The 25,600-nt window shown below is 37.6% G+C and overlaps 2 protein-coding genes across 9 annotated transcripts in view; both read left to right on the top strand.

Annotated features, from left to right (window-relative positions):
- Positions 1–59: 59 nt before the first annotated feature.
- kcnj14 (potassium inwardly rectifying channel subfamily J member 14) lies at positions 60–17,174 on the top strand. Of its 2 annotated transcripts, none has more exons than XM_044115971.1 (5): positions 60–220; positions 8,637–8,735; positions 8,942–11,861; positions 12,646–12,963; positions 13,592–17,174. In XM_044115971.1, the coding sequence occupies exons 3-5, from the start codon at positions 10,812–10,814 to the stop codon at positions 13,820–13,822; spliced, it is 1,599 nt and encodes a 532-aa protein (XP_043971906.1). In that variant the 5' UTR covers positions 60–220; positions 8,637–8,735; positions 8,942–10,811; the 3' UTR covers positions 13,823–17,174. The 2 variants fall into 2 exon arrangements, with proteins under 2 accessions (XP_043971906.1, XP_043971907.1); XM_044115972.1 differs by lacking the exon at positions 60–220 and adding an exon at positions 3,588–4,906.
- A 668-nt stretch (positions 17,175–17,842) lies between these two features.
- Positions 17,843–25,600, top strand: part of myh14 (myosin, heavy chain 14, non-muscle) — a 38,120-nt gene continuing 30,362 nt past the window's right edge. For 6 of the 7 annotated variants that reach the window (XM_044115967.1, XM_044115965.1, XM_044115964.1 and 3 more), the window contains exons 1-2: positions 17,843–18,197; positions 22,344–22,524. In XM_044115967.1, the coding sequence (XP_043971902.1) occupies positions 22,357–22,524 (168 nt within the window). In that variant the 5' untranslated portion in view covers positions 17,843–18,197; positions 22,344–22,356. The remainder of the gene's footprint in view (positions 18,198–22,343; positions 22,525–25,600) is intronic. The other variant, XM_044115963.1, reaches the window with a different exon arrangement.

Genomic DNA, 25,600 nt, shown 5'->3' with positions numbered 1-25,600 from the left:
CTAATGCAACCGCTGCGCGCGGGCGCGTGCACGCCGCTGATTGGACGAGCGCGCTCGTACAGGGCACGCGGACAGAGCGTCGGTGCAGGATATCTCGCCCAGAGCTTTACTTTGATTTCGTTTCCTTTTACAACTTTTTCCCAAAAAATGTAAACTTAATTTTTAATGAAAAACAACCGAGTTTGGCGCTTGTTTGACTGTGAAAAATCCCACATCCTGGGTGAGTGAATTCTGCTAATCTAAACACTTAATAGCTGCTGATATTAAAAAATAATGCACTCTTGTAGCTTAGGGATTTAATGCTGTTAAACTCATGAGTGTCAGCTTACTTGCCGATTATTTTTGGTTTGTGTGATATCAGCTCTAGAGTCTTGGTCATGTTTAATTCAGTGTGTCTGTCAGTATTGGAAAAATCTGTGACTGCGACTATTCATCACGCAATTCCCCTCCATTCTAGTCTAAATATTAAATAATATTGTTAGTAATCAATCAATAATACATAAATAATACATTATATGTGTTAAAGTGTTACATCTAAATTAAATATTAAATATTAATGGCTTATTTATATTTTTTACAGTAATTCTTAAGTTTAATCTTTCCCTGGAGCTTCAGTGATGACACTGAGATCTGGAAAGAAAGATTACCACAGCCAAGGAATAAATCTGAAGTTTTCCTAAAATTGACAGTTGTATCTACACCACCTGTCAATATTGCAATTTACATTTTGCCATAAACTGCAAGATCTTGTTTGATATCTGAATAATAAGGAGATTTATGTATTGAATTCTAATTATCTTTTGGTTGTTTCTCTTTCAACTCAGGATTTAACAACCTAATCAGATAAACACAACCTTCAATGTTTAATTGTTGACTTTTGGAAATATACATATTGTACATATCATAAATTGTGCAATTTTTTTCTTTAATCAGAAAACATCCAGAATTTTTTATTTTATTTTATTTTTTTGTGGATTTTAAATCTATTTTTAAACTATCTCCCCAACAAAATGTGTGCACTGCTGTTACATGGTTTGAGGCTAAAAGTATGTGTTTACTTTCACTACATAGTTAATTAAAATGTTTTAAATGTGGTGATCTGATGAATAAGGAAAATCTTTGCAGATATCATTGCTGCAGTAAACAAACCAGTGGTAGCTGGATGGATAAGGAGGCCACAGGGTTTGACATGCCCTGATGATTTGGAGGTTAATCCCTTTTCTATTTTCTGAGCTCCATCAGGAACACTGCTGTGTTTTAGATTTGGTTTGATACAGTTGTTCTCAATAGAGTGACATTGGTTAGCCGCAGCTTGTCATGGTTGTGAATGTCCTATAGAAAGCAGGAAGTGGATGCTGTTCCATTCATAGCAGCTATGTTGGCACTTTTAGATAAAGCGACTTTATATCGAGTGGCAGAGCATGCATGGCTCAGGATTTTTCAGGGAACTATGTTGTGGATGGGTGGTGGTTTCTTTGTAAATACTATCGTTATTAATGCTTGATGTTGCACAAGATTGTGTTTTTACAATATAGCATAAAAAAATCTCCTTTTTCTGTTTTGCACCCTTAAATGTTTCAGATTTCTAAGCTAATTTCAGCATCAGAAAAAAGTTTTTTTTCTGATGCTGAAATGGTTTTTACAAGAGATTATTTTATTTCTTCAGTGAAAACAAAACACCAATGCTTTAAAATGTTACTGCCTGGTTCCCACTGTCCCATACAATAAAGAAATCGCTCAGATAGAACCTGTCTGACTAAAAAGGGCCAAAAATCTCAACACTTCATTTTCCAATTCAAGAAACTTGAATACAGATGAGAAGCAGGAGTGGCTGTGCTACCAAGATTATCCCAAAAATTATCCAACAACTCATCCAAGAGGTGAGAAAAGAACCCAGAACAACATCTAGAGCACTGTAGCGCTCATAAGTTTAATAAATCAAATCTTTATTTGGACAATTACTTTTTCACTGCACTGCTTTACGATCTCAGTTTAAAGAGGAAGTGTTCAGGAACGTCCATACGTCTTGTTCCTGACCAGCGTCACGATGGGGCTGGTGACTATCTCCAATGCTCAGTGGCTTAGAGGTCTGGTACACACTGTACAAGTGCATCACAGGGGAGAGACACTCGTATCTAAGGATAACCTCCAGTTAATCTGACTAGCATATAGTTGTTGAGATAACATGCCAATTCAGCACCAAAAGATCCCAGTTAGGATTTGAACCCAGGACTGCAATGCTGTTCATGCTGTTTTCCAACAAATTCCTGCAACCTTCAGTCAACTGAAGCAATGTTCAATAATTAGATCTTCTACTGATATGTAGGAGACTGATTAAATCAGTTACTGCAAGTACTAAATTTGTTTCTATAGGCTATGGGGTGTACTTAGTTTTTTCAGTGCCTGACTGAAATAGTTTGCCTTGCCTGATCTAACTAACCAACTAACTAACTAACCAACTAAGTAACATGATTTGGACTGACATTTGCCTAATGGTGCTTAAAATGGTTTTGACTGAATTGTACTCGGAAAGTCTCTACAACGAATTATTTTAATGTACGCTACAAGAAGGACCATAATGAAAGGGTTTTTTAAGTTGTTCAATACAATATCGCAGTAAATAAAAAATAAAAAACAAGCCTTTTTAAAATTTTTGCATTTTAAAAAAAAACTTTAGTTGATGTTCAGGTATTCATTTTCCAATCTTTCAGTAACACATTATCATCGAGTGATATTTTAAAATTTCCTGTCAACTTGAAACATTTCTCAACTCAGAAACACGGCGGACGCTGGATGAACGACTGCTCTAGTGCCCAACCTTCAGGCTTAGCAGGTTTTCTGAGGGAAACCCTGCAACTGTCTTAAATGTATTCCACTTATGAAAAATAACAAATAGTTTCCCAAACACAGCTTGGAGATGGTCTTGTAATGCTTTCCAGATTGATGGGCATCGACAAATTCTTCATTAAAGTAGATATTGGTGCTACTATACAAAACCAAGCAGCAGACTGAAAATATGTATGTTTTAGCAGTGAAATTTGCAACAAAATGAAGTTTTATATTTCCAAATGATTTTATAGCCTGTTCAAGCACTGTTATATTTTTATTACCTTTTGTTCCTGCTAAAACCAGTCAAACCCATTGGTTCATACAATTATTGATCAGTTTTTCATGATCTTCCCATTAATTATCAAACTGCTGTAGGCAGCAAAAATGGCTTGACGTTTTTCCATTTAGCATTTAGTAACTTTTTTTGTATTTTGTTACATTAGCAATATGTTTCATAACAAGAAAATGTAATAGAGCAACACAAAGTAGTGCATAATTGTGAAGGAAAATAAATTACTCATACTTATCAGGGCTTTTTTTTTTCTCAAACCCAAATCTGAAAAGTGAGGCATGCATTTGTATTCGGATGCCTTCTCTCTTATACAGCTAGTTACTAAACAACTGCTTTCCATATACTCCTAAACATAGACTGTTAAGTGAAGACCTCATAGCACCGATCAGAGAAGCAGGTAAATGTTTTCTTTGGGATAGTTTGTTTGCTATATATTCTGCAAATAATTGCTTTATGGAGGAGTGGCAAGAAGAAAACTATTTTAAAATACAACTTCAAAAAGCTTTGCCTGAGAACACAGTAAACATGTGGAACACTGTGCTTTAGTCAGGTTAAACAAAGATTAAACTCTTTGATTTACATGCAGATTTCTGTAGGTGTTAGGAAACTAGCACTGCGCATCACCCTGAACACATGATTCTGACCGGGTAAGTTGGTAAATCACGATGCTGATGCTTTAAGGACAGGGAAGTTGGTCAGAGTTTGTATGAAGATGGACAGAGATTCTTATAATCTATAAGATTCTTATAAATTCTTATTCTAAAAGAAAACTTACTATAGGCTGAAACGGAAGCAGGGAATTGACTCTAAAGATACAGTCTGAGCCATAATTGAATTGTTTAATTCAAAGAAAATGCATATATTTGAAGAACTAGTCAAAGTCCATCGATAGGTTCAACTGACAATCTGTTTCCAGGCTTGTAAAGTGACAGTCGCAACTTTCTCTGTTCAACCTGACTGAGCTTCAACTATTTTGCAAAGAAGAATGGACAAAAAAAAAAATCCCTGTAGATTTGCAGAGATGGGCGTGCTGAGGTGGCGTAGGGGATAGCGTGACCCACGTTTGGAGGCCTTGAGTCTTCAACACAGCCATCACAGGTTCGATTCCCGGACCCGGCGACATTTGCCGCATGTCTTTCCCCCTCTCCTGTCAGCCTACCTTCAAATAAGGGACACTAGAGGCCACAAAAAGACACCCTGGAGGGGTAAAGAGAAAGATTTGCAAAGCTGAGTGACAGACCTTCAAAATACTCACAGCTGTAAAATCAAAATAGTACAAAGTATAACCACAAGGGGCTTAAAGCTGCATTTTTCTGATCTTATTTCCAAAAAATTATTGAAAAAGATTACTTTTCCTCTCTTTCTCTATCACTAAGACTTTGTGTCGGTCTGTCACATAAAATCTCGGTCAAATACATGACAGCTGGAGAAAGTAACGTGATAAAATGTGTAAATGTTCAATGGGTATAAATACTCAAGGCATCAAAACTAAAGCCACATAATTGAAGGTGTAAAAAAATAAAAAAAGATCTAGTACAGCATGAATCCTTCATTGCTCCAGTTTTGAAGGTAAAAGAGTTTTAGAATAAAATTTTTTGGGACAAACTAAAACTGAGCAGTTGGGATACATTCAGAAATTATGGCATTATTAAAAAAAAAAAACCATACAGAATGGATGTTTATGTTGAGTTTGACAAACTTCATAAACATATTTTAGGAAGTTAGAAACCTTTTATGTGTAATCTTTGTAAGGAAACCTTCAAGTAATTGAACAATGAGTGCCATGTAAGTTATTTGTAATATTCAAATGAAATCTAAATAGTGCCATATTCCTCAATGTTTTGTTTTTATTCGTTTATGTGTCTTGGGCGTCTTCTTAACTGGAAAAGAATTGTGTAGAGTTTTAACTAACACATTGCAACCTGCAACATTTTAACTCCCATACGGATTAAAACTTGGTCTTTATCTCTGCACGCAACTGATGGAGGCGCAGCAGCAGAAATAGTTTCAATTAACAGATTAAGAACAGATGCCAACATGACCTCTTGTTTGTGTTTATTGTAGGATGCGGAGAAAAGCATTTGTGTCAGCATGTGTTGTTTTTTTTAAGTTACCAACTCCCTTTATACTTTTAATCAGACTAATCTTAATCTAGCATAAAGATTGTTGACTCTTTGTACATTTTAGGGGTATTTAGATTAAGTGCTGACATGATTTGAGTCTTTTTGTCGGTTACAAGAGCATTCATATCACCTGGGATCCTCGTGAGCTCTGGCATTATTGGTAGATTAGACTTTTAGTTTTGACAAGAAATACAGTTTTAAGAATTAAGCAAGATACCACTGCCACAATTTCCATTTAATGGAAACTCCTGTTAAAGTCTTTAAGCAGATTGAAGTGAAAGGACTTGGAAGATCTCATGATTATTCATTTTATTTTAGATGTTTGAGTCTTGCGTTGTATATATGAAGCACAAAAAGTGTTTGATTTGTGAGGAGAAATTGCATAGATTAGCTAAACTTCAAAGAGATGAAGAGTAATGTGTTCAGCGGTGAGCCACGTGACTCTGAGAGACAGATAGCCAATATGTGGCCTGGTTTCTGACCTTCACTGATCAATATTAGGTATTGATGTCTCCATTGTGGCTTCACTCTTCTTTTACATATGTGCCTGCTTGTTGAGTCAACTCTTCCTTCATCAGCCTATTTAAAACAATCAAATATTTCAAACAGTTTGTAAATATGCATTTAGTCAAATTGTTTGAGTTTAAAACCAGGAAATGTGACAGTTTAGGTCAATTAACATCAGCATAAAACAGAGAGCTAAATGAAGCTTATTCAAAACCAGTTCAGCAACTCTTAAATCCAACTCTGTGCACAAAATCGTTAAAATTTGGATAAATCTTTAGAAATCAGTAGAAGTTGTGCCCTTTTTTAATAAAAAAAAAATAAAAATAGTAATAATAATAATTATGAACCACAGAAAAAAAAAAAAAAAAAAGTCAAATAAACACAATGTGATGCTTTTTTTTTTTCTTTCAGAAGTAAATTTCAAGAAAATGTTTTTTTTTTTAATTCAACCATGAATCTGCTCCAGTCTGGTTTACATAGCATCCTACTTATTGATTTGGTGATATTTGGCAGCTAATTCAAAACTTTAAATTTGAAACATCATCAACCTTTGTGGGGGTTTTTGCTTTATGTATAATTGAAATGACAGTGATAATTCAGCTTTGATTTCTAGCAGATACTTTAATGCAGTGGTGTTCAAACTGGGTCCTGGAGGGCCGGCATCCTGCACATTTTAGTTCTCTCCCTGGTGGTAGTAACGACCTTTTCAGCACGTCAATGTTCTTCTTAGGCCTCTAATGAGCCATCATTGGATCCAAGTGTGTTAAACCAGGGAGAGACTTTGAACACCACTGCCTTAATGTTTTGGATCAAACATGAGTGGAAATATTCACTTGTGGAAATGTGTCTTTTTCTTTTACTCTTGTCCTCGCAGATCTCTTTGTACAATGAAATTATGTTACCCCACCTTAATCCAGTCTCAAAGTGTTTTTTGAAAGGAACCATAAAAAGACTGGAGGCCAAACTGATTCTTCTTTTTGGTATCAACTAATAGGATAATAATAATAGCAATTAACCATTAGTTAATAGTATTTTTTGTTAGTTAAGCTGATCAGTTGTACAATAATGAAATGTGTATAGATTTATGAAGCATTATGGAAAATAATGTATAATGGAATACATTATTTCTTTTGACTCTTCCCCTCATGGCTTGATTCTGGGCAGCAGAGCATGTCAGCTTCTCTTGAACAATTTTCCAATGTACCCTCCCATGAATGTTCTTGTGTCTGGAGTAGTTTGAGATATTTGCCACCTTGACATGATAAGCTGTTGCAGCAGGACTCTCTCATAGCGCCAGTGCTGTACACAAACACATGATCATCCCTCATCACCTCCTCCAACCACTCCTGCTGGTTGTCCAGTGGCAGATTGCAGACCTGAGAGATTGTTTATTTGGCAGTTTCCTGGATGGAAGGATACTTCAGACACCAAGGTCATAACAGCCTCCTCATGCATTTGTTCATGAAGTTTTCTTAAGTAAATACAGCTGGCCATAAAATTGTTACTATTTTATAAAAGTTAAGACTTCAAAATGAAGACGTTTTTTTTGACGGTGTAAATATTTAAGCAGTTTCACGCCGCCATCACTCTAAATCAATACTTTTTTTCAATTCAACTTTTGAACCCAAGTCTTTTTAAGTATTTATTGCATTTCTAAAACAACAGTGATACTGAATTAATATATAAAATATATAATACATAAAATTTGTGTTTTTAATAAGTTGCATCTCTGCAACTGGGTATCAAGTTGGTTGTTCTTCTTATGATTCTTATTTTGTGTTTTCTTATTTTATTCACCTTACGTTGCATGTTTTAACCAGACTCTTTTATTCAGTGGTTTTTTTCTTAAGCCAAATCTGGTGCATGTTAATATATACCATATTTGCTTTTTTAAGGTTTTATTTGTTATGCAAGTGGGCTGAGGATTAGCAAACCCTGCTGTGAGCATTACACAAGTCAGGAGTGCAGCTGTAATCCCTCGCACATCAACACCGTCTATCACCCCCTAATCATCTCTTGGAGACAGTTTGTCCTGGTTCTTCATCTCAGCCCCAATCTCAGTCTTCTGCCAATTAAGCCTTAAACCCTGTCTGTCAAATGGTCGGTGTTGTGCTCCCTATAAGATTTTACAAACTTCTCACATTTATCACATTAGAGCCACATCGTTTTTCACGGCAAATGTGGTAGACGGCTTTGGGTTAGATCCTTTTTATGTCAAAAAGTCTTGAAAAGTATTGGCAGAACAGTTACTTTTTCATGGAAAAACATGAGATGTTTAAGAAATTTCTGTTTGACTTTCATAAGCGCCACAGAAACTGCTCTAATTAAAGTTAATAGAGACATTTTAATGTCAGCTGATTCCTGAGCATCCACTGTAATGCTAATGGTTGTCCTGAATCACTCTCCTGCTTTTCACGTTGTAGATCATACAATATCTGCACATTTCCACAAAAAAAAAAACGTAGTTTGCAAACTACATCCTTTTTGTTGTCATTTTTAATAGAAATTTAATAAAAAGTATTTTGAAAAATAAAATTTAACAAGTTCTTTAATTTAACAAGCTAAAGAAATTTCTTTTTGGAGGCATTTTAAAAAATTAAGCCATTTGGTTTCAAAGATTTCTATTGGGGCTCTAAATGAATGGAAAAATGAGAAATGGGAATGGTTGCTGATCCCTTTTATAGGGAGTCTGAATACAAATACTAATTTTTATTCATAAAGCTTTTGAAAACTGTGAATCATCATACTAATTTGTGTTGGTCTCTGTCAACAGAGAGAAAAAAAACCCCACAATAATGTCTGTGGTTGTAATGTGACAGTGTAAAAAAAAGTAACATGCAAAGGTTAAATAAGCAGAGATTTAGTGTTAATGTTTTTCTTCACAGCCTATGCCTGCATGGATCCTTGTGATGAACTTATTCTTCATGGTTAGGACTGCCAAATAATCCAGTCAGTAGATGTGAGAAACCAGCGATGGAGCACTGGTAGGAATCATCCTTGTCATTAATCTTATTATACGTCATATTATGTCATTACTTTTAAGAATTTAATGAAAACAAAAATAATTCTGATGGAGCTCCACTCTGTTTTGTTAAGATTTTGCTTCATAAGTTTTCTCTGGCAAACAGTATTTTAACTGATGCATTTCTCACATTTCTACTCCTTTTGTTTGTCCAAATTTATTTTCAAGATTGGCTGCATGTTAGGCCTGACAGGCCAAACCAGAAGAGCACAAATCCGATCTTGGCATCTGATTAAAGGAAACTGGACAAACAGCAGACTGCTCAGTGATCCTCCCTCCTTCACATCGAAAATTTGCTTTTACTGATCATGTATAACAAAACAAGGTCAACGCACAAGTCAAGATGAACCCTTATGACATTTCTCACTTGAGGAGGGATTTATTCCCCCATTTTTATTTGTTATAAACTTGTATTTTTCTGCATTTGCACAAATATCAAAGCTACCGCTCTCTGTTGTTTTGTATTTTTAGTGGTGTGACTTTTGGTTCTGGGGTCATTTATTGTCACATAAACAGGTTAAGCAAGGTAATTCAACAAGCACATTTTTATTTGGACGGTGTATTTGCATAACAGTTTTAATTTAATCTTAATGATTCATTTAAAAAAATTTGTTACATTGCATTTTATTTTATTATGATTATCTTGTTCTCATACAACCATTTCTGCTGTCTTTGTCCAACAACGAGGATTTAAGACATCTAAATCCAGAGAAATGTTTTCCCTTCATGGCAGCCTATTTTTTGTCTGTCTTCTACTACTGCCAGCTTTCTCACCTGCACTCAAATGCTGAGAACTTTAAGAAGGTGATCTGTGTACTTACCTTTGCTTTACATTTGAATTAATCACTTAGAAACTTAAAAGTATTGGTTTCTCTTGAGATAGATTATAGTAATCTTTCCTTGTTGTTTTCTTCCCCACTTTTGTCAGGTGTTAAGTGATTTCCCAATCATAATGCAGTTTTGTAATGAGGTACGTCCGTTCTGAGGTGTTGTCTCCTCCCGGTGACAGTTAGAAGTAGAAATCTAAACATTAATATTTGCAGTAAAACAGTCAGGACATTAAACAAGTTCACAATGTCCACCAAACAGATCTGTAGTCTTTTAGAAAGTAAATGTGAAATAGTGAAAGCTGTGACATGATCAAATAAGAAATGATGACCAATATATAACATTCAGTTGGGCTTTTACAGCAAAAGTGACCTTCAAACTTATCAATTTATTAAAATAGTTCAAGTGAGCTACACATTTAATTTTTATGGTTTGTATTTACTTTTTTGTGATGACATGTCTAGTCTAAAACAGGACTTTCATTCTACTGTGTCTTTTTTACCTCATGCTAATTCCAAGTGGATGTAAACCTGGAAATATCTTTCAATGTAAGACTTTGCATGTTTTCTTTGTTCTATTTTTCTGCATGTTATTTTCTGGAATAGTTTGCTCAAACAGAAGTCAAATAGGTTTTGTTTTGCACTTATTTGCATTGTTATGAAATGTATGCCATCATGATCTTAGTGATCTTAAAATGCTTCTATTTACATTACCCAAATGCAATGCAGCTTCAGTTTATATTCTTCATCAAATGATCCCTGCTCAAAACCTCTATACCTTCTTCTTATTGGTTTAAACTGAACGTAACCGGCCCTGCATGCTCTTGTGTCGCATGCTGAGGTCAGTTCTCCCCTGAAACACCCGGAATGAACTTTCGCATGAGCGCAATCGCAAAATAGGGACTCCTTGGTTTGCTTTTGTCAACCTTCATTTCAGATTACCTGATTTTATTTACTTCAAATGTTGAGTCTACCAATGAATATAATTGCATAAGACCCCACTTTTTCTGAACAACTGAACAATTACATGCTTTGGAGAACCAAACAACTGGTTGATGATGAAACAAATGCCTGTTTGGATTGGTGGTCGTTGCTTGGACCGCAAAGATCTCATTTTTTAAGAAAGACTGGAGGACTTTGAGGGTAAAACTCCTTAATTAATCTACTGACTATTCCAAGTCACACTGAGATATATAGAGATTTTACTTCAGATGATGGGAGCGGCACGTGTCAAACGTCGCTTCAGTGCTGTGGTGGATGGGCCAGTGGAGGAGGAGGAGGTCATGAGGCTAGCACAAAGTGCAAGGCCAGGAGAGAGTCCAACCGGGTCAGGAAGCCCAAACAGCTCCTCTCCAATCCATGCCCTCAATGGCAAAGCTCTACCTCTTCAGCGCAACACGAACAATGCACAGACACAGAGTGCTGTCGGTGAGCCAGCTGGTGAAGATGCGGGAGGAGAAAGCAGAGTGAGAGCAGGAGGAATGTGCCCAGGTCCAAGGAATACCAAAGGCGGTAGGGAAGGTGGGAGAGGGGAAAGATGTTCTTCAGCAGACCAGGATTCCCTCTCTTCCCCCTCCACTACCAGCCGGCGACGCACCAAGCGCTCAAACCGCCGGCCCCGACAACGCTTTGTGGGCAAGGACGGACGCTGCAACGTCACCTTCGTCAACATGAGCGAGAGGGGCCAGCGGTATCTCACCGACCTTTTTACCACGTGTGTGGATGTACGATGGCGCTGGATGCTGGTCATCTTCACGCTCTCCTTTATTCTTTCCTGGCTTCTCTTTGGCTTTGCCTTCTGGCTCATTGCCTCTGCACACGGTGACCTCTCCATTCAGATTACCCCCAGTTCCGGGTCTTCTCCTGGATCAGGAGAATCCGGCTCCGGAGGAGAGTCTGATAGAGATACAGTGGTAGAGGAGCCATGCTTCCTTCAAGTAAACAGCTTCATGGCAGCCTTCCTGTTCTCCTTGGAGACTCAGACATCCATCGGTTACGGATTCAGAAGCGTGACCGAAGAATGTCCCCTGGCGGTGTTGGCGGTCGTTTTGCAGTGCATCGTGGGCTGCATTATTGACGCCTTCATCATTGGGGCAGTCATGGCGAAGATTTCCAAGCCCAAGAAGCGCAACGAGACTCTGGTGTTCTCTGATACTGCCGTGGTGGCCCTGAGAGACGGAAAACTGTGCATGATGTGGAGGGTGGGAAATCTACGGAAGAGCCACCTGGTTGAGGCGCATGTCAGAGCACAACTACTGAAGGTAAGAAGAGAAAACATGAACTATAAAAACAATAAAAACTGAACTTGGACAGTTTCGCATAGAGTACCAAATTATAAAGGTGGACTTAACAAGAGAAGGGTTAAATAAAAAAAAGACACCCCAGAGATTGTTATGGGGAAAGAGAGAGAACGAGAAAGCGAGTGAAAGAGTCCCTCGACCATCTGGCTTGTATTCTGCCAAGGCCCAGTAAATGAGAGTTTGTTTTATTCTCCTCTAGCGTTTGGAAGATTTGCCATGGATTAACTTGCCTACAATTCTTTAACTGAGAGCCATTGTCCTTCATCATCCCATTTCCCCTTGCAAATATTGGTAGATGATTGTTCTTTGTCTATAAATATAAATATAATTCTTTAAAGGCTTTGAGTTAAAATTATTTAGTACTTTCCAATGTTTTTGCATCATCATTGCTTTGTGTAGACCTGCGCATGTCTGTGCTCTCCAGATATTCCTTAAGATCAAAATTAGTAGAGCTCAGAAACATTTTGATCTCTTTGAAAAGAAAAACCATATCAAGGCGCAAACAGGGCATATGGGATCGAGATTGCAAACATCAAAGAAATACTCTTCGACATGCCAGAGCTACATATATTCACATGGGTGGATTAAAGATAAACCTCTGGACTGGCAGTGTGAATAGAAACACTGGTCTTGCTCCAAAATATAACATTTTGCCTTTTGAAACTTTTCTTGAATTTGAAGTATAATAAGAATTTATGCCTAAAACATACTTACTCTTTCTCTGTTTTCCTAAATCTGTTTTCAGTCAAGGGTGACACCAGAGGGGGAGTATCTGCCACTCGACAACGCAGACATCAACGTGGGTTTTGATACTGGCACCGATCGCATCTTTTTGGTCTCTCCTGTGACTATAGTGCACGAAATCAATGAAGAGTCACCTTTTTTCGAGATAGACAAAAAAACCTTGAAGAATGACTCTGAATTGGAGGTGGTGGTCATACTTGAGGGGATGGTGGAGGCCACATCGATGACAACGCAGTGCCGCAGCTCCTATCTGACTTCTGAAATCCTCTGGGGACACCGTTTCGAACCTGTACTGTTCGAGAGGAAAAACGGCTACCAGGTCAGAGAGCAGAAATAATACATTAATGCCCTTTGAAATGCTCGGCAGCCTTGGTAAAGATGTATGAAAAAGGTTCCTGGAAGCTTGTTTTTGAAATACCAGGATAATATAAAGATTTTTTTTTTTTTTTAATTCAGACATTAAATCGGCTGTCTTCCATGTCCATCTCAGTTCTCAGACCTAAATCTGATAGAAAATCTGTGAAATGAGCTGATGTCTGGAACTCTTGATGATGTAAAATCTGACATCTTAGATGAGAAGACTAAATTATTGCTTATTGGCAAAAATTAACTGTTCAAAGTATTAACAGCCATGGTGCCAACAACTGGGGCACTAATAGTTTAGTAAAACAACAATTGTTTCCTATAGTCAAATTATAATTCAGTTGAAATGATTGTACTCAAATTAAAGATATCAAAAGTCCAACATTTTTTAGATTTAGATTTTGCTAATGCTTCTCATACACTACAGGAAAATTTTTTGTAGAAGGTGTTCTATTGGTCAAAGGAATATTGTTTTCTAATCTTAAAACAAAAATGACCTATCTTTTGCATTTTGTGCTCCGTAGACACATCTTAATAACACTTTGAAATGAGGATTAAACTAACAAAACTCTCTTTATTTCTAGGTCGACTATTCATTTTTCCACCGCACCTATGAAATCCCAAACACTCCGTCATGCAGTGCAAAAGAGCTGGCCGAGCAGAGGTACATCGGAAGCTCATGCTCGTCCTTTTGTTACGAGAATGAAGTGGCCCTGGAGCTCGCCTCCCCAGATGAAGAAGCAGATCAAGAACATGGTTGTTCCCCCAAACCCACCCGAAGACCATCCTTGGAAGAAGATCTTCACTGTAACTAAGCATAGAGGGTAGCAGTGTGCTAAACAGAGAATAAGTCCAGCTTCAGGGGATAAAAGACAGAGTCAAGCAAGTTTATTTGGGCAGACCAAGCGAGAAGTGAAAATTAACTATTTAAGCATTGCCAGATTTGTTAGATTTACGTTGGAACCCAGTGTTAAACACGAGAGAGAGGAAAAAGTTAGAGAATGAGTTTGATCACAGCTCTGACCTAGTTGCCTGATTGGGCCTGGCTGTCTTTCAGAATCACTGAAAACTTGTGTAAGTCTCACAACTGGCCCATCACTTCCACAGCACAGTCATCTGACTCTAATCCCTAATCAGAAGGATGTGCAGCAGCTCCACCTGCTGGCTACAACTCGCCACTGGCTCTCGATGATTCTGAACTGGAAAAAATTGCTTCTCTTTCAGCTGCTGTTGTGACATAAGTTTGTTGTTACTCAGGAATGCATTTTCAAAACTATGCTGACTTATCACTTCAGTGTTTTACTTTCCAATGGTAAGTATAGTTAGTGTCCTTTCTGTCACGCTGGAGAACGGGTACTTTGGTATTTGAACAGAAATCGTCATTGCAGAACAAAAGTGACAAGGAGAAACTGTTGGAATCCAGCAGCAGTTTTCAACAGATTCTCCTTGCTGAGTGTAGTGCATGCTTTCTTCTTTTTGTTTTGTTTTTTGTGGGATTTTTTGACTTGCTATAATGTTACTGACTTATTTAATACATTTTGAGTTGAAATTACTTATTTGTTTTCAGGAGAGTCTATGGTAAGGTGTTGAAGCACAGTCGGATGGATGATATTGACTGTGTCCAGATGATCTGTTAATCTTGCATTTTTCTTGCTCTAATATCTTCTGAATCCTGATATGTGTTATGTCAACAAGAACATCTTTTTGTTGTGATTCTCTGTCATTTTTGGAAAATGTGCTAACTGAGCGAAGGTGTCTTAAATTGTGAAGCGTTTCAGTCACTGCTGCTGGTTCTGAATTTGACACAAAAGGACTTCAACCTCAGAAAATCGTGACTCAGTTGACTGGAGTGGGACAGATTTTATGATGATGGCAAGATTTTGGTGTCTTGCTAATTCTGCATCTGTAAAAACTATCTTTTATTTGCACAAGTGGACTGAAACATCATATTTATAAGATATTAATCTATTTTAAGTTCAATAAATTGTGTAAAAGCTTTCTAATTTAAATATATTACAGATGGGTTCTCTGTGAAAATGTGGTGCCTTCAGAAATGTAGCTACAGTCCCTTCATCTGCAGCTGTTTATTTCATGCATTGTGCTTAAAATAATATTTTTATTTTACCCATTTTTTTCAAAAGGATCAGCTTTTGGTTAGGGAAATTATATTCCCTGTTTCCGTGGTACTTGAAAGTTTGAATTTCCAGTTTTCGAAACAAAAGAAATGCTCTGGACTCCCGTATGAAGTTTGAACTTCTAATTGGAAAGTGAGAGGTTTGGCTGTTCTGCATGTCAGATGTAGTGACACATCCAGAAATAATCAGTTTATTTGCTTTTCTGTTAAATCAGTCCTTCACATAGTACAGTATAAGATCTATTTTGGACTTATGATGAGTGCTGCATGGTGGAACAGTTGTTTGTGATATTGCCCTGCAGTAAGAAGCTTCATGTTTGCATGTTAATCTTGAGCATACTTGGGCTTTTTCCAGGTACTCCTGCTTTCCCCATTCTCCAAAAATATGCATGTTATGTGTAAATGCCTACCTTAACTTGCCTTGGGATTGAGCATGTGTGTACATTATGGTTTCTGTCTCTGTTTTGCCACTGGAATAGACTGGTGACCAGTCCAGATTGTACTACACATCCCCTTAGGATCCTCCACAGAAAATGGTGTAGAGAATGAATGGAAGGATGATCATTCAGTGTATAAATGCAAACATTTTACAGAATATTTTTTGAAGTTTTGTGAAATGTTATTGGCAGGTAGTATTTAACCAGGGTTGTTAGTAAACTCCACTGGTTTTCTGCCTTACAACAGGAACAATGCTACATTTAAAATTGGAACCTTTGTTTGGGAATTATGTAACACCTGACTTAATCTTGTTTTAGGAAGCTGACAAACAGGTGATGTTTTGCTTCTAAGCGGTCCTACAAGTCTGTTGTTGTATGCATTTAAACAAAAACGAAATATGCAAATTAATGCCACACAGTGCTGTGTATGCCATAGGTCAATGAGATCCAAACCATCAGAAATTAAAACATACAGTTTATTCCTGCAATTCATACCATGTCAATATGCAGAGCAGCCACATTGACTCCGATTTCTTACTCCCCAATTGAAAGTTATGACTTCAGAGGGTCCTGTATTTGATATTTAATTTTTCTAACTTGTGACTTGGTAGTTCTGATTTCCTAGTTTGGGTGGAATTGCATGTGACGTAATTCCAGGTCCTGATTTCATAGGTAGTTGAAACACCAATTTTTGCTAATCCATTCAGCGACTGAGCAGGTACACAATGAGCACACAGTGAATGTATAAGAAGCTTTGTTTCTTCATTATACTACAAGAGTATAGAATGTGCACTTTCTAGTTATTTTACAAAGCACTTTGAACGTTTGGGTGTGTTTTATTATTTTACAAGTTAATGTGAATCACACAGCCTAAGTTGTGAAATGTTTTAAGTGTAATGGAAGCAGCATTTGAAGAGTTACCTAAATTAGCCTGTCTAATGTACAACCTGTAATTTTGTTCTTTGAGTTTTGCACAAAAGTAAAATGGCCTATATAATAGATCTATTAGATCTATTATTGCTATATAATAGATCAAATGCTGCAGTGTCCCAGTATTTTTGTAGAATCAGATGCCGTGTCATACAAGAGGCTTTGCGATGTCAGGAGGGCCTGTGTTTTTAACTAGTAACATTTTATTTGTTAACATCAATATTAATAATGTTCCATGGTACTGTTTCTCCTCACTTTTCTTCTTCACTGCTTCCATGTCCTATTAATAGTCTCCACAGTGGCTCGTGTTATTCACCCTGCCTCCACTGCCACCAAATGTAACTTAAGCCCAAAGCACCATCACTTTCATAGCATCTTTTGAACTTCAGAAGAAACTGTTTGGTTGACATTTACTTCTCACAATACAGCTCAACACATTTTAATACTTTGTGGTAACTGCATGATACTCTGTGATGCTATCATTGTTTTTAAAAAAAACAACTAAATGGGCAAAAATGAAATCATCAAATGTGATTTTTTTTTCTGTTTTAAGAATGGCAATTCCCTATTTTATTTTGTAATTTAGAGTGACCTCAGGCACAGAGCACTTCCAAATAAAACACAATTGTTTTGTTGAACAAATAAAAGAAACTGATGCAACTGCAATGATGTTTTTTGTGGTTGAATATTTTCCGAACATTGTTACATTATAGATTTAAACACAATCAAGATGTAGCATATCTGGATTTTATTTGCATTTACATTTTAACTTGATGAACATGTATTTAACTGTAGTTATTGTGGTTAAAGTTAAAGAAATAAACTAACATTCAGTGTTTCTTTTCATTGGATTGTCAAATCCTATGTTACTATATTTTACATCTCACGGAATTTATATGTAATGACTGTCTATAAACTGGTGGATTTGTTTTGCTATGACTCAGTTAAACTGTTAGAAATATTTACTAATAGCTCTGTGAACCATACACTGCAGAATGGCAGATTCAGTCGGATTTTCAAGGATGATCTGAATCACGTGCCTTGGGGTCAGATGCCAATCGAACACTCTTTGCAGTTTTCTTGGTGAAAATGTTAAAATCAGATCCAGGATCAGTGACTGCGGACCTCGATGCCACAGAATGGTAAACAAAGGGCGCGCAAATCCCCCCACTGTAGCTCGAGAGCGCCCCACGGCACCTGCTGCGCTGCTGCTACAACACTCCGATTGGCTAACTAACGCGTTAGTCAAACATGACCCCGCCTACCGCCTTTCACCATTGGCTGACGGTACAGCCGTTTGTGTCAACGTCAATGTGATTGGTCACCACGCCCGTTAGCTGCCCGTTTTAGGGCGGAGAGCTGCCTCCGCATTCATGAGGCGGGTCTGCGGCTAAACTAAAGGCTTTCATTGGAGTCCTCTCGCTGTTAAACCCGTCTGCTCGCACTTGGTTGGTCCACCAACAGGAAAAAGTTGTTCGGGATTGAAGCCGTCGTCGTTGCCCTCAGTGCTCTCCACTTTATTCCCACCGCGGAGAGTGTGCGGCTCCGCTCATAGAGCAATGCGATGATAAAAACCGCATATGCGGTAAGGCTACACACCTACCAGGCAGGGAAATATCCACGAAACAACCTCACTCCGTTTTCTCCTCACACCGCAGCCTTATCCACTACTCACATCGGAACCTGAAGGTGAGACATTTAATTACCTTTACCCTAATCCAACTCGTAAGTAGCCGGGGCAATATCCTTAAACGTCTCATATTTCAGCAGAGCTGGCTAACCTCGCTTGCTTAGTAAATGTGAGCTCAGAGCCTAAACATGAAACATTAAGGCGGCTGACGACGTTCATATCGGTTTAAAAATGCCCTCTGTTTCATCTTCGAAAGTCGACCTATATATTAATAGGCTGTAGCCACGCTGATTTGTTTTCCTAATATATGAATAAAATAATTTAAGAGTGAAAATGGATGATTTTGTCAATTACAAGCTGGAGATGTTTCACGTCTTCCACCCAAGGTGTGGTTCTCTTCCTTAGTTTTGTGTCTCAGTTCTGAATTATGCCGGTTATTTTTAGGCTCCATGCCGCATCCGTGTGCCTCTGCAGCCCGGCCTGTGTCTTTATTTCAGCCGCTGGCTTCATCATGTCACCTTTACTCAGTGTCTGGTTTTAAAAAAAAAAAAGTCGCCACTTCGCATCAAAGCTGAGAGAGGAAAAAAAGGCGTTTCCAGCTCCAACATCGCCACCTTTAAATATACATGAACAACCTAATAATTACACACCCGTAGGAAGACAGACAGAGAGAGGGAGAGAGGAGGTGGTCCCCGCAGTGGATGACCTCAGTTCAAACTCAGGGGGTATTGTCTGTGGGCTGCTTTATTATGGGGTGTTGCTATGGAGGAGAGCAGTCAGGGTTTTGGCAACTCCAGCTGCTGCAGGAGTTTAGCTGTTCAGTCCACGCTGTACTGCGACAGCCTGAGGTCTCTGTCTGTGTGTGAGTGTCCTTTAGGAGGAGGATACATTGCAGCTATATGGCATATAATGCAAAGTCCTCCACTGTGATTGCTGAGAGAGCACTGATTTGTATTCAGATTATTTAGTGACTCACTTAGGCAGTGCCTTTTCACTTATGATGTCATCAGTGGCTTTGTTTCATTTCCCTATTAAGATATGTTTCTAACAGGCATGGACTGGTAGGAAATTCACACCGCCTAGTATAATAACCTTGATTAGAAATAATAATAATAAAAAATAGATAGCAATTCATGATATGATCTTGTTGCTTTTATTTAAAACCAAAAAAGCAAGACTTATTCTTACTGTTGCTATTACTCATTAAAATATTGATTTTTACAGTTATGCATTTATTTTAGTGTTATTTTTATTCAAACACCACAAGCAAAAATCATAAACAAGGCGGGGGCTGGGATGATTACTCTATGATAACCTTGTATAAAAATACCACGGTATAACGGTTTTCACACGAAGTTGTAAGACAACATGATATTACTTTTTTAAAAATTGTTTCTTTAATAAAAAGAAACAGTTACTGTTGCTGTTATGTATAATAAACATATACATCGCAGTTAAGATAGGTCATCTGTTATGTTTTTTATTTGATAAACTGACTAAAATAAAAATACAAACAGTATATTTATGAGTTTTAGTTTAAGAGAATGCTAATAGAGTAATACAAGCATATGATGCTCTCTGGTTATCAGTCTAGATGTCTGTTTGAGTGGCCAAATCACTGTCACCTTCTGAGTAGATATATTCCTGTGTTAAATGTAATGGGTTTCCATGCCACGACTACCTGCAAGTTTTGCTATCAGAAATATTCCCCAGCTGCCAAATTTGTGTTTTAGTAGGCGAGGGACACTGATTGAAAACTTAGTTCAGCCAGCTAACTGACTATGCGCAGCTGGAGAAAACCTCTCATCAAAACAGTTTCACTCAGAGATCCATATAATTTTTCCCTTGATCAGTTCTATCAGAACCGGAAAACATATTTTTTTTCCCCTCTATTTGTTGTCTGTATCTAAATTAGGATTTATAAATACAGTAGCATAATTTGATTCTCTTTGTTTAATAGAATAAATTAAGACATGGATCATGCTTTAATGCATACGTGCTGCCTGTCCTGTAATTCAGTATCAGTTAGATTCAAACCTGTTCTTATCGAACAGGCTCCAGCACGTTTTTGTAAATCTTTCATGTGTTAGCGATAAAAAAAATTAAAAAAACTAAACTAAATTAAAAATCATCTGGTCATACGTCAAAGAAAGCTGAAAGTTCATAATCAGTGCGTCTTCATGTATTAGTAGGATTAAAAAATACCACAAAAGAGTTGCACCAAAAAGCCAAATAACAAACAGAATCTGCCATTTTTAATCCTGTTTAGCCCAAAATGGTGACAGATTGGTATGTCATTCAAAAATCTTTACTTAAGCTAAGTATTAACAGCCCATGCTAACAATAACACTCTTTGTTGTGGATGTTGTTATTGAAGGAAGACTTGAAGTTTGCTGTCAGAGAGATGTGTCAAGAAGAAATTAGAGGAATGACAAAGGATGCACAAACCTATTTGAATAGAAACATTTTAAATATGCTTCTTTAAAAGAAATATTTTAAAAAGAATGATGGGTGAGACACCACAAGTCTCTTGGTTTTTTGTGACAAGAACTATTCTTCCTTGTAAGCTAGGGAAAGGTGTAGTAGCTGTTTTTCAGCCATCTGACCTTCAGTGAGTAGCAACAGGTAGAGGAGAGTTCAGTAGTTTCTAACAATAATTTTGTTGAAGGGTTTTTAAACAAACCTTTGACACATATAATAAGACAGCCTATAAACTGACTGAGAGCATTTCCTAATACTTCATATCTCCATACCGTCGGTCTGGGTGGTGCCAGCTCTTTTGTGGACATGTTTGCTCCACGCCCAGTGCTGAATTGGAGTTACAGGTATGGTTTGGGAGTAGAGATATAAAGACGCGGCGGAAAAGAGTCGTACTGAGGCACATAGCAGGAATCAGGCCTGATAACATACCTGCAGAGGCACAGAGATGCCATATTACCCAGTACATTCCTTGTACAAATTTGGACATTAAGCTGCCTGCTGGATCAAAGATGAGGTTTGTCTCATTGCTGTCTTTTGTAGTCCTTGTGTCTCCTTGTTCCTTTGAAGCGTGGTTATCCTCATAGATTATCCCTTTCAGAGCAAATTTAGTAGATACTGATAGAAATTTCAAAAGTATTTCAGGATACCGGCATGTAATATAGATCTATAGCACCGGTTCCTGAACGTTTCAGCTTCTGACCTACAAGGAAAACAGACTCGTGACCCAGATTATTGGTGGAGTATGCAAGTATTTTCACTAAGTCAATAAACAGGGGGTACAGTGACAATCAGCGGCAACAGCCTTTTATACATTTTTTAAGTACCATTTTTTTTCTATTTTTTCATAAGCATGTTTTCCAATTATCCTTTTTGTTATTTCACTTCTCCAGATCTTAAGCTGGTTCTATCGTCTTTTTATGACCTCTTTTACATATTGACTGCCGGGAGAGAGTTTCCAGGAGCCTGTGACATTCACTTAAAATATTATATTTTCTGTCCCCGAAGCTTTAACTCCTAAACTCACCCAGTTTTGCATGATAAAGTCTACATTGTCTGCTGTTTCATCTATTATAAGAATCTTTCTCATTGAACTAATGCTTTGTAGTTGCTGGAATAAATTTAGAAACATCCTGTTGTTGTGCTGCAGTCAGTCTGACTCTGGATCGCCTTCATGTGTCAAAGCTGTAACCACTTTTAGCAACTGTCACCTCCTGTCTCCCAGGACCACCAGCCCTTAAGGCGATTCAGCGTTTTGCCTTTCCAGTATAGCCTTCCATGCATTCCTTTCTAGGGTTTTATCTCTGCTGGGTTCAGTGGGTTGTAGTGGAAGGAGGTGCTTTAAACTGGGAGTTTGATTTGTTTTGAACTTTCTCCTCACCATCCCTCCCCCAGCTTTCCTGTCATGTCAGTTTACTCGGTCGATTGATGTGCCTCGCTGTTTTTCCAAGCCTCCTTGCCTCCCTTCTTCTCTCTCCATCCTCAAAGCTCCTAGTTTCTCTTCCATTTTCGTCTTCCTCTTGATTTCCCGCATCTCCCATTTAGGCCATCTTCTGTCCAGCCTCGGGTTTAAATGGGCTACATGTTACTTGCATGCTACCGCAGCTCTTTCTGCACACGTGAGTGCTGAAGCGTGTGATCTCTTGACACAGAATTCCATCAGCGTCTCCGTCCGCTGAACGAAAAATACTTTTTAATCTCATTTCTCGTTTCTCGTTTTCTCACAGTGCCAGCAGTACCATGTCCAGGCCAACGGGGGGCGTCGCCAACGATGTCACCCGCTTCCTGTCATCAGGCGTGGGGACGAGTTCTCCCAGCGCCACCTCCCCGATGTTCTCCGCCGCCAGCCAGGCCGACTGGGCTGCCAAGAGGCTGGTGTGGGTGCCGTCGGAAAAGCATGGCTTTGAGGTGAGCTGTCATGGGAACACCCCGACTCCTCAGCCTGTTCTGTTTACCTGAAACATTAAATTTAATCCGCGAGCATCATCTGGACCCTGACTCACTGTCTCATTTATTGCGTCACCTCCTCAGGTGTTAAAACACGCAAGGCGTTGTGACAGTAAGCCATCATTTCAGGGCTCAGAGCCATTTTATCTTTTTACAACTTGTCTCAACATTCTTTCTTTTCACTGTCTTAAATTTAATCGTCTTGTAAATTATTTGCCCCAAGTCTGTTCCCTCGACTTACAGGTGTGTCAGACAGGTGACGTAAAGAAACACAGGGTGTGTGTGTGCTTTTGTCTTTATGGTAGGAGCTCTTTAATCCCTGTGACAATGCTCTAGTTTCTACTTCATTCATTATTATTCATATTTTTTCATTCTTTACTGGCACATTAACTATTACATGCACTCAAAGGGCTCTTGATATAAAATTAATGTTTTTCAGTTCCATCAGCATTCATTTGAGAATCTCAGAGAGCATATTTTAGGTTGTGACTCATAAATTCAGTACCCCGTCTCCGAGTGTCCCTCTCTCTGCTGGACTGGTTTCATAAAAAGCTCTATGAATAGAACAATACGCTCCTTCAGCTTTGTTTTGTTAAGGAGGCCGGTGCAGACACTGACTTCATTTTACAGTCACGTTCTCAGTGATAAAAAAAACCCAACAAATTACCACACATACTTAAAGGAAAACTCAGAAACATGCACGTCATCATGTAGTTTCATAGTCTTGGCATGCACTTCTCTACCATAGTTTAGAGACACAGACTCATATTTATATGCATTGTGCGTTTTAAGTAGCAGAGACAGCAAAGCATTGGTCCTAAGACAGATTCACAGCAAGATCAGAAACAAGAAGAAGGCCCCTCTGCTCTGCCATCGTCCATTGTATCACAAGGAAATGTAGCTGTAATATGCACACAGTGGCTACTTTATAGGGTTCTACTGATCAGCTGCTTGGCAAAACAAATACTGCATCACTCAGCATCATCTCAGTGCATTTAGGTATCTTGAAGTGATGAAGACGACTTGTTGAAGTTCAACCGACCATGAGAAAGTAACCATGACTCTGAATGTGACTAAGGCTGAAACGGGGATTAATCATGATGGATCAATTGTCGAAATAATCGTTAACTAATTTAGTAATCGAGTAATAGCTAACTAGAGCATAGAGACTAAAACATGCAACTTGCCAAAATAACACACCCAGAGAAGTAATTAAACCAAAGCTGTACAAAAATATATGCAAATAAATATTTTCTACTTAGAACTTCTCAAGTTCCAGGTGATGCATAGTTTTAGCATCACCTGGTTCAAATTCTGTAAAAATGTCCTCTTAGGTACATTTTACTATTAAATTACTAATTGATTGATAAAAGAAATAGTCAACAAATGAGCCCTACACTGTATTTATGTTAAGTTAAGTATCTTTATACAGGTTGACATTAGCAGTATTTTTTTTAGCTGCACATGTATCCTTTTGTACAAATGATTGAGTGTACACTACAGCAATATTGTATTTTAGGCAATAGTTTTTATTTTATTTTCTAAAAAGGAAGTTAATTATTTGTTTATTTGCAAGGATTACTAAAATAATCATTAGCTGCAACTCTAAGAATGACATGTATGTTGGGGTGAAGCATTTCAGTAAATTATCATCACAGTTCCAGTATGCATGATATTGATATTCCAAAAGACTCATTGAAATGCAATAACTCTTATCTAAAAAATGCCACGAATTCACACTTTGAACGTTGATCTGATGTTTACCTTGCTGGATGGAGTCTCACTGCAGCAGATTCCCCATGTCTGGCACAGAGAGCATTGAAAATTGATGATGTCGTTTTAATACTGTAACATCGTCCCAATTTGCAGCCGCATGATGCTGTCATGTCAGTATGGACCAGAATGTGTCAATGGCATTTGCTGAATCTATGACATGACAAATTAAGGCAGCTCTGTTGTCAAAAAGTTCTAGTTGGTGTACCTAATAAAGTGATTGTTGCATATAGGTAGAGTGGATTGGATCACTTTAGGGAAATATCATAGTGTAATCTTATTTTATCATTTCCATATTTGTTAAGGTTTGAAAAAAATTAAACCTGAGCCTGAAAAAATGTTTATATTCCCAAATTCTGATTTTTTTCATTTTCTAAAAGATAAGAATGTAAGTTTCCAAAAATATAAGTTGGTTTTTACACTGATTTATATTTTGATGACATCTTTCTTCTATAATTTGTCACATCCACACTTTCAGCTCATTTATAATTTTGGTTTTGAGTTACAGAGTTGCACAGTGGGAGCACTGTTGCCTTACAAGAAGGTCCTCGGTTCAAATCCTGGCATTCTCCCTGATAAAGTCTGGGTTCTCTCTGGGTATTCCAGTGTCCTATCACAGTTTAAAAACATGACTGTTTGGTTATTGGGGCCTCTAGTACTTAGATGTGTGTGCATGGTTTTCTTGTCCTGTATGAACCCCGCCACTCACCCAAATATATTGTTTTAGATACCAAACAAGACAATAATAATTGTATTTTCTTAAAATATTGTTACCACATATCACAAACAGTGATTTAAAAAGTTGAATGATTTGCAGATCATAATTATGACCAAACCCAACGTGGTACATGTTTCTCAAATTTGTCAACATTGTGATGATTTGAGATAAAAAATATAGAGGAACCTTTGTTACAGTTTCTGTTATAATTCATTTACATTTTGTCTTTATGTTCTAACTAAAACATATTTTAGCTTATATTTTATCCAAAGCTGAATAACATAAATACAAGTTGCTAAATACTTTAAACTTACTATAAATTCACTGTCTTGTGTGATGTTTTAGGTGTCTCACATTACAATTAGGCATCCTCTAATAACACATTAGGAAAACATGATATTTCGATATTATTGGTGAATAATATCACCGATAACATACATTTTATATGCAATTTACTTACCTTTCTTTCTGCACTTACTTTTCAACAGAGATTTTGACATGGGATTTGAAATGGGGAAAAATGTGTAAAGTTACAAATCATTCAGA

This window comes from Gambusia affinis, linkage group LG05, assembly GCF_019740435.1.
Source record: "Gambusia affinis linkage group LG05, SWU_Gaff_1.0, whole genome shotgun sequence".
In the NCBI taxonomy this organism is placed as follows: Eukaryota; Metazoa; Chordata; class Actinopteri; order Cyprinodontiformes; family Poeciliidae; genus Gambusia; species Gambusia affinis.
Note: the sequence above shows the minus strand (reverse complement) of the source record. Positions and strands in the feature narration are given on the sequence as shown.